The 9,553-nt window shown below is 61.2% G+C and overlaps 1 protein-coding gene across 1 annotated transcript; it reads left to right on the forward strand.

Moving 5' to 3' along the window:
* The first annotated feature begins 1,684 nt into the window (after window positions 1-1,684).
* GPR20 (G protein-coupled receptor 20) lies at window positions 1,685-2,770 on the forward strand. The gene has a single exon (XM_068984173.1). The coding sequence runs from the start codon at window positions 1,685-1,687 to the stop codon at window positions 2,768-2,770; it is 1,086 nt and encodes a 361-aa protein (XP_068840274.1).
* The last annotated feature ends 6,783 nt before the right edge of the window (window positions 2,771-9,553 follow it).

Raw genomic sequence — 9,553 nt, forward strand, 5'->3', positions numbered from 1 at the left:
TCAGCACATGCCCAGGGCCAGGGTCCCAGAGGCGGAGGTTCAGCTGGTGCCACTTCTCTGAGTGGAGGATAAAGGTGGCCTGCCCTGCCAGGGCCTTCCTCTAGGCTGGGTTGGGACCTGAGCCTTGGCCAGCAAGTGCTTCCCTGCCCTGCCCACCCGCTCTGGACTGGGCTTTCGGTCCGCAGTCCCCCAGCAGGCTGGACTTCCGCTGGATGAAAGCTGCCAGAAGGAGCCTGCTGCCCGAGGAGGGGCAGTAGCCGGCCAGGGGAGTGGGCAGCGGGCAGGCTGTTCACGCAGACCCCTCAGTTCCCTTGGTCACCACGACTAGGGGCATCTTCCCTCCCCCTACAACTGGGGAGGAATACTCTACCAGGGACCTCCCCCGTGCCCCCCTCTCCTCCCTGTTTCTCCCCAAAGCCTTCTCCTTTCTCCTGAAAAAGCCAGAAATGTCCTTATTTGGAGGATCAGCCAGTCCAGGGTTGGGGTGAGAGCCTGTTAACCCTTCATTTATAAACAAAGGAATAAATCTCAGCAAGTTAAACAGCTCAGCAGGAACATAAACAGAGTGGGCGGCTGCAGCCCCCCGCCCACCCCCAAGCCCCAGTCTAGGCCAGCAGGCCAGGATTGCGGCGTTTATTTAACTCACGCCCTGCTGCCGCTGCTGCTGCTGGGACCTGGCTCCAGGCTCCAGCTGCAGTGAGCCACCCCATGTGAGTCTCCGAGACAGCAAAGGTGGCCGTCTCTCCAGGCTGGAAAGAAACCGGGGTGGCCAGGGGCTCTCAGCCCCCTCAATCCCAGGCCCTTGGGCAAAAGACCCATATGAGGACCCTCACCCAGGGCACTGACCTGGTGCCAGCCGTGGAGGAGGTGAGAACGGTTGGGTGGCCCGGAGGACAGGGGCCGGGATGCACGGGCGTGGGGACTTGGGGCTGGGCTGGCCGTGGGCACAGCTCTCGCCGAGCAGAACTTTGCTTTGTTTGGTACCCACTAGTGTGATGCTCTGCTTCCCTGGTGGCGCAGATGGTAAAGAATCCGCCTGCAATGCGAGACACCTGGGTTCGATCCTGGGCCAGGAAGATCCGCTGGAGAAGGGAACGGCAACTCACTCTAGTATTCTTGCCTGGAGTATCCCATGGATGGAGGAACCTGGCGGGCTATAGCCTGTGGGATCCCAGAGAGTCAGACACGACTGAGCGACTTTCACTCACTCAGTGACGCACTGAGCGCTGCTGTGCTCAGTTAATCCTCCCAGCAGCTCTGTGGTCCCAGTGATACAGACTGGGGACTCATCATGAGACACAGAGAGGTTAAGTGACTTAGCTAAAGTTGCACAGCGAGTGAGGGAAGAACTAGTCTGGAGACAAGGCTCACACAGCACACACTTGGCCTTCATCTTACCTGTTGCCACACTGGCCGCCTTTGTCTTGTCTCAGTCCTGGTGACAGTCTTGCAAGGCTTTTCATCTCCCGCGACAGTGAGGAGCAGGTTCAGAGCACTAGCATGCGGCTAAAGCTCCACGCTGGCAAGTGCCAGGGCCAAGCCAGGCCGAGGTACGATGACAGAAGTGTCGGGGTGCTGGGTGGGCAGCCAAGCCAGGTGGGGTCCAGCCTCCGAGCAGGGCTCCAATAACCCCAGGGTAACCCGGTCTCCTTCCTTCCAGGCCGGGGGAGCGCTGGCCACCATCATGCCCTCCATGGCTCCCATGGGGCTCTCAGCTGGGGCGGCCCCCAACGCCACAGCGGCACCAGCGGCGGCATGGACCAACGTCAGCCTGCCGGAGATGCCCCTGTTCCACCGGTTTGCCCAGCTGGACGAGCAGCTGCACGCCACCTTCCCGGGCCTGTGGCTGGCGCTGATGGCAGTGCACGGCGTCATCTTCCTGGCAGGGATGGTGCTCAACGGGCTGGCACTCTATGTCTTCGGCTGCCGCACCCAGGCTAAGACGCCGTCGGTCGTCTATACCATCAACCTGGTGGTGACCGACCTGCTGGTGGGCCTGTCCCTGCCCACGCGCTTCGCCGTCTTCTACGGCGCCCGCGGCTGCCTGCGCTGCGCGCTGCCGCACGTCTTCGGCTACTTTCTCAACATGCACTGCTCCATCCTCTTCCTCAGCTGCATCTGCGTGGATCGCTACCTGGCCATCGTGCGGCCCGGCGGCTCCCGCCGCTGGCGCCAGCCGGCCTGCGCCAGGGCCGTGTGTGCCTTCGTGTGGCTGGCCGCTGGCGCCGTGACCCTGTCCGTGCTGGGCGTGACGAGCACCGGCGGCCCCTGCTGCCGCATCTTCGCGCTGACTGTCCTGGAGTTCCTGCTGCCGCTGCTGGTCATCAGCGTGTTCACCGGCCGCATCGTGTGCGCGCTATCGCGGCCCGGCCTGCTGCGCCAGGGCCGCCAGCGCCGCGTGCGGGCCATGCAGCTGCTGCTCACCGTGCTGGTCATCTTCCTCGTGTGCTTCACGCCCTTCCATGCTCGCCAGGTGGCCGTGGCTCTGTGGCCCGGCGTGCCGCGCCGCGCCAGCCTCGTGGCCTATCATGTGGCTGTGACCCTCAGCAGCCTCAACAGCTGCATGGACCCCATCGTCTACTGCTTCGTCACCAGCAGCTTCCAGACCACAGTCCACGGCCTGTGTGGCCGGCGTGGAGCAGAGTGTGAGCCCAACGGCTGCGACATGGTCAGCGTGCACAAGAGCTCCAAGAGCTCAGCCCACCATCACATCCTCGGGGCCAGAGCTCGAGCCGTCACGCAGGCCCTGCCTAATGGGCCTGATGCTTAGTCAGCAGGATGCTGCAAGGGGGCCAAATGTCGGGACTGGGCTGGGCAGGCCAGGTCAGAGACAGTGCAGGTATCTGCTCTACTAGAGTGGCAGATTGGGTTCACCTTGATCGATTAGTGATGGCTGCCCAGTGCCCTTCCTGGACATAGGGTCAACAGCCACTGTGCTGTGATTGACTGGCAATGTCTGCCACGGGCTCTAGAGAGGACGTGGCAGACTGAATGCTTGTTATTTGCCATCCCTAGGGTATATGTTGTGCCCACTGAAGACCCAGAGGGGTAGCCAGGAGCTGGCTTCCCACTTGGATCATTCTACCCCCAGAAAGGGTTCCTGCAAAACAGGGACAGAGACTTTTAAGGTACTAGGAATTTCAAAGAGGGTTTAAAAGGTGACCTAAAGAGGTCCCCTCCCCGCCTCTCCCCCATCATCTCCCTGCCCCACAGAGGCAGAGAGCTAGAACAGAAGAGCAGGGGACGCAAGTGTCACGTGAGCAGACAAGAGGGGTTCACCTCTGCAGGGCCCACTTGAGGCACCCGTGAGTCACTCAGAAAGACAGGCCGACCCCGTGGGGTGCTCCGCTGTGAGCACCGTGCTATCTGGGCTGACACTTGCACCCTACAAAGGAGACACTATTTTCTACCCCACTCCAGGGGAGGAGCTGAGTGGCACACGCAGGTGCCCTGGCTGGGCGGTGGGCAAGGCAGAATCAAAAGCCAGCCTCACCTCCTCCAGCGCCCCCGTGCCTGCCCCATGGGCACAGCTCACATCTTCCCAAAGCGCCCCCCACCCCCGCTCCAGGGACCATCTCGGAAGAGCCTGCCTGCTGGCCCAGGAGGGCAGTAGACTCCCAGCCCCATCCTGTGGATGCGAAACCAAGGACAAAGACAGACTTGTCCACGTCTGGCCACGCACAGAGCCCTTGTTCTCCCTCCTGTCTGGCTCATCATGCCTCCCTGCCTTTCCTGCATGCATGCATGCTAAGTCACCTCAGTCATCTCCGACTGTTTGCACCTCCGTGGACTGTAGCCCCCCAGGCTCTTCTGTCCAAGGGACTCTCCAGGCAAGAATACTGGCTTGGCCATGCCCTCCTCCGGGGGTTCTTCCTGGCCCAGGGATCGAACCAGTGTCTCTTAAGTCTCCTGGATTGCCAGGAGGGTTCTTTGCCACTAATGCCACCTGGGAAGCCCCTACCTTTCCTGAGAAGGACTGGTCACCTCCTCTGAGCTGGACTCCAGGATCGCCCCCACGTGCCTTCTGTTGAGTGTTCAAGCTCCCATGAGCCCTCTCTAGACTGCTGTTTCAGGGGAGGATGCCTGTTTTGAGAGAGGAGCTCTGGGCTTCCCAGGCACCTCTAGCCACCAGGCTCCACCCTCACACATGGCCGCCACTGAAACAGGTGAGATGGAATTTGGCCCCAGATTTGCCCCTTGCCTGCAAAGTCCTACAGGATCGGTGGCTCCAGGCAGAGTCCCCTGACCCCCAAGATCAAGGCCCTGGTGCGAGGCCTGGGTGGGGGGCAGGAGGACCATTTGTGTCCCCATATATCAGATGGGAGGGAAAGGACCTTTCCAGGGTTATAGAGTGAGTACTCAGGCCAGACTGCGCGGCCAGTACAATCAGCTGGAGCCCCGCGGGGTCAGGGCCTGTGACCTCAGACCCTGTGGGAAGGCTAGGGTGGGGGTGCTGGAGCCTGGGGGAGTCCAGGGCTTGCTCAGTGGGGTGGTAGGGATGCTGGGCGCAGATGCTCACGAAGCAAAGGGGCGTGGTGGTCAGCATTAGCACCAACATCCTTGGCCCTTCCTGGGTGCCGGGCACAGTGTGGAGCCTCCCCCCACCTCCCAGCTCAGAGCGGGCCCCTGACGCCCCAGGTTCCAGGGCTGCACAGGGCACAGGAGGGGTCTGGCTCTCGGGAAAGGAGGACATGGGACTGGGCTGTCTGTCCCGCGAAGCCCGTGGTGACAGTGATGCTGGCCCCAGGGAGCAGCACTAACGGTGGGTTCAGGCAGGGAGGCTCCGACAGCTTTACTCTCCCAGGCCTGCGAGATGGCCTCTGGGCAGTCACACAGAGGAGGGAAGGTCCGTGCCCAGTGCTTGCCCCAGCCCAGCACCACCTGTGGCCTTTCCTCCACGGTCAGAGTCCAGATCAATGCCAGGTTCTCACTTTAATTCATACTAGAGAGTGAATGGCTGACACTAGGTGACTTTTGTGCTTGGGGGTGGAGGGGTTGCAATTCTTCTGGGACAATCCCTGCCTCTAGGAGGACGGGGGCCTCTCGGCAAACACTGATTGGGCACCTGCTGGGTCCCAGGTCTGTCCCACCCCGCTTCACACGCACTGTCTCACTAATCCCCACCACATGTGGAGGTAAGAGTCCAAGGAAGAACTGGGATCCAGACTGGGCTTGGCCAAGCCCCCCTCCCCTTGTCCCACATGTGAAATCCCACCGTCCGGCCTGGGCTCCTCGGGGACTGGAAGACCGTGGGGACGCAGGAGGCCAGGGCCCCGGCTGAGCCTTCCACCGCCCTAAGAGTAGTCTGATGGCATCGTGCAGAACCCTCGCTCACTGGCCTCAGTTTTCCCCACTCTCCACTTCTCCTCCTCCCCTCCTTGGCCTTGCATCTGGCGGGCAGGGGGCTGGGGGCGAGAGGTTCACCGCACACGACTTTGTCTGAGCCCCCACCACTTCCTCAGACACTTGCTCCCTCCTCCTGACAGCTGGCTCCCTCCCACTGCAGCGTCCTCCACAGGGACACAGGCCCCAGGCGCCTCCAGAGGCCAGACTTGTTCCCACGAGGGCTGGGGTGTGAAGCCTCCGCACCGTCCTCTACATGGCCTCCCTTCCCAGATTTCTGAGAAGCCCAAGTGACGTGAGGTGGCCTGTGTATTTATATCTGATGTAAACAGTCTCCTCGACGAGGCTTCCTCATCCTGAATTAAAACTGTTTATTCAGATCCGTGCCCTTGACTCAGCGCCCTGGCTGGCAAGCAGGGGTCGCCGAGAGGCACTGAGCCAGGTGGGGGCCCCCGTGTACCCCCCAGCATTGCTCACTATCCTGTGGCTGGGTGGTCGTGGTGATGGGGTCGAGGCTTTGCCATCGCTGCTGGGGGCAGGTGCCAGAGCCTCTCTAAAGTGTGAGGGTCGGAGGGGATACAGGTGGTACAGTGTGGGCAGCATGTGGGGCAGTAGCTGTGTGCCACCCTGGCACACACAGACCAGCAGGGTGAGCGTCCTCACTCCCCCTTGGCCCCTGCTCTGCCTGCCCAGGGAGAGAACATAGACCTGGGCAGGTTAGCCAGACTGTCCACAGCATCTAACCAGATCCCTGAAGGCACGAGGGCAGGGGAGGGGAGGGGTCGGTGGGTCAACAATGAGGGAGGGACTGTGGTGCCGCTCCCAGAGCGGATTTACGAAGCAAGCGCCTCCGAACCTCCCCCGAAGCCTGAGCGTTCATCCCCATCTCCCAGAGAGGGAAACTGAGGCTCCGGGTGTCCAGGAGGGGGCTCGAACATGAGCTCCAGGCTCACGCGCAGCCCAGGAAGCGACGGTGAGGAGGGCACTGCCTGGGTGGGGGTCATCACTCTCGCTGTCTGGCACCCTCGGAGGCCGGAGGCGTCTAGAGGTAAATATTAGGGCCTGTTTAGATTAAGCTCCATTAATAGCAGGAAATGTCCCTGGGCGCCCGCCCCGGCTTCCTGGAGGCCTCTGATGCTTGAGCAGAGGCGGGGGCCTGCAGAAATGGATGTCCCACCGATGTCCTGGCTTACACCCTGTCCTCGCCGCCCCCGCCCCCACCCCACGCCCAGTCCCTCCGGAGGCTCAGTGTCCACCCGCCCCTGCTGCCCTCCCCTCCTCAAGCCCCGGGCAGGGGAGCTCAGGCGGCCGTGGCTGTGAGGGGGACCCCGAATGAGCTGAAGACACCCATGGGGCTGGTCACCCCCCAACATCCTCCCACCCACTGGGGCAGGCCCCATGCCCCAGGGGTCTGTGTTCCCAGTTTGCAGAGGAGAAAACTGAGGCTGGATGATGGAGTGGGGGCGATCCGAGGCTACACAATGCCGCCTTAAAAACGGAGCTAGAGCGCCCCACCCAGACCTGCACGACCCCGGGGCCAGGGCCCCCACCATCTCCTGAAGCCCTGGGAGGAGCCAGGAAAGCTGTGGGCCAGGGAGGTGGGCCCTGTCAGCAGGATGCCAGCAAACAGGAGGGTGCCCCGGTGCTGCGGGAGGGCTCCCTGTGCTCAGGGGCTGGGCAGGCCTGAGGAAATGCTCCCCCTTCCCTGCCACCAGCCTCAGGCCCTGCTCTCTCCCTGGGCTGCCCGTCACCCCTGCCCCCGCTGACTCCACTGGCAGGAGGGCATGGGGCTCACCCACGGCCTCCCTGGGGCACCTGTTCTCTTCCAGGCCTCAGTCTCCACAGGCCCATTGCCCTGCCAGTCTGCCCAGGACCAACCCCGATGGTCCTTCTTATGGGTCCCTCCCCCAGGCCCCCAGGGCCAGCACCCATCCCTCTGCAGGACAGACCACAGGGCCCAGCTGCTCCCTCCAGAGTGGCTGCCTGCCCACCAGCACCCTTAGTCCCTTGCTGAGCCCTCAGGAACTGAACTCCCCCACCCCCGTTTCATCCTGGTTCCCCAGATAATGCCAACGCTCTGCACTTCACAGGGCCCAAGGGAGCCTGCAGCCTGGTGGGAGCTCAGAGCCCCCTACCACATCACATGGGACCAGCCAAGTAGATGCAGCCTGGAGGGCTTCTTGGAGGAGGAGATGCTCAAGGTTCTTCCCTCCTGGTCCTCACCTGGCCGGCCTGGCTTCCAGCTCTCCGAGGTGGGCCTCTGCTGAGGTTGGGGTGTTGGGAAAGTTTTCAAACATCAAGTGCCCGACAGGTTGGCAGGGCCAGGGCCTTTCAGCCCCACGTCACAGATGAAGAAACTGACGCCCGGGGGGTGTGTGGACAGAAGCCGATGCACTGGAACCGCACACGCTCATCGCAGCCCAGCTCACCCGCGAGTCTGGTGACTCTGGGACTCCTCCAAGCCTCGGCTCTGCCCCCCGTAACAGGGGCCTGCTCCCCAGACCACAGGTGCCCCCTGAGCTGAGACCAGAGACAGCTCTCACCAGGCTTGAGACAAGGCCTAAGGGTCCCTCCAGGTCCCCTTGCCCACTCTGGGCCCCAGTTGCCTCGTCTGTCATCTGGAACTCAGAACGAACAGCGCCCGGGGTGTTAGACCCTCAGCTCCCAGGTCAGCGAGGACTGAAGTGGGAAATGCTCCATGCCTCTGAACCAGCCTGAGGCTCTGCTCCCCCTGCCCTGTAGCCCCTCAGCTTCTCGGGGCCCAGTCTTGGGCAGAGAGGTGACCTCATGAGACCTAGGATCCCCAGTCACCCACCAGGGGCACCCCATGGCAGAGTGGGGGCTCCTGATGGGGGTCCAGATGGAAGTAGGGGTGAGGCGTGACCTCGGTGTGCACACCCAGAGGCCATGGGGGGTGAAATGCACCTGTGTACCCCAGGGCCTGGCGACCAGCGGCCTGGGGACCCGCTTTGTGGAGGAGTTCTGGGGCCTGTGAGGGTCTGCCCGGCCCACCCACCCCCATGGGCACCGCTCCCAGTGGCCTGCTGGGGACTGAGGGTCAGGTTCTAGTGCGCGGGGTGCAGTCCAGGGTTCTGAACCCTGCTCCACCATTTCTCCAGAGCAAACCCGTGGGGCGCAGCTTCTGGGACCTTAATGCCTGAGGCTGATGGGGTTGGTGCCACAGCCCAACCCCGGGACAGGGGTAACATGGTGACCCACCTGCGTCAGGCCGCTCAGCCACACCGGCCTCTCCAGCCACGGGCAAGACACAGTGTCCACGCGCCTCAGTTTCCTTCCCTTCTGCCAAAGGGTGTGTGCGTGTGTGTGTAATATGTGTGTGTGCATTATCGTGTGTCTATGTGTGTCTGGATGTGTGTATCTGTGTGAATGCACGTTGTGCCCTTCTGTTTTGTCTATGTGTACATATGTGTGTGTGTGTGTACTATGTGTGTGCTGTTGGGTGTCTGTGTGTGTGCACCTGTGTAAATGTATATGTGTTGTGTCCATATGTTTTGTCTATGTATACATGTGTACTTGTGTATATGTGTCCATTGTGTGTCTGTGTGTATATGTACATGTGTGTGCACTGTTGTGTCTGTATGCACGTATGAGTGTATCTGTGTGAGTGTATATGTGTGCTGTGTCCATATTTTTGTCTAAATACACACATGTAAGTGTGAATGTGCATTGTGTGTGTGTAATATGTATGCATCTCTTCCCACAGTACTCAGCAGTCAATAATTAGTGATTAAACTGAGCCAAGGGCTTCCCTTCTGGCTCAGCTGGTAAAGAATCCGCCTGCAATGCAGGAGCCTTGGGTTTGATCCCTGGGTTGGGAAGATCCCCTGGAGAAGGGAAAGGCTACCCATCCCAGTATTCTGGCCTCAAGAATTCCATGGACAGTAAAGTCCATGGCATCGCAAGAGTCAGGCGTGACTGAGCGACTTTCACTTTCACTTTCATGGGAAAAGAAATAATGAAGACCTTTTTGGGCTTCTCTGGTGACTCAGTAAAGAATCTACCTGCAATGCGGATGACCTGCGTTCCATCCCTGGGTTGGGAAGGTCCCCTGCAGGAGGGCATGGCAACCCACTCCAGTGTTCTTGCCTGGAGAATCCCCATGGACCGAGGAGGCTGGCGGGCTACAGTCCATGGGGTTGCAAAGAGTCAGACACACCTGAGGGACTAAGCACAGCACCAACCGAGCTAA

Source organism: Capricornis sumatraensis, chromosome 11, assembly GCF_032405125.1.
Source record: "Capricornis sumatraensis isolate serow.1 chromosome 11, serow.2, whole genome shotgun sequence".
NCBI classification, from domain to species: domain Eukaryota; kingdom Metazoa; phylum Chordata; class Mammalia; order Artiodactyla; family Bovidae; genus Capricornis; species Capricornis sumatraensis.

Bases quoted from the DNA above. Each gene is read 5' to 3' on its own strand.
- GPR20 (XM_068984173.1), top strand. From the start codon at position 1,685: ATGCCCTCCATGGCTCCCATGGGGCTCTCAGCTGGGGCGGCCCCCAAC.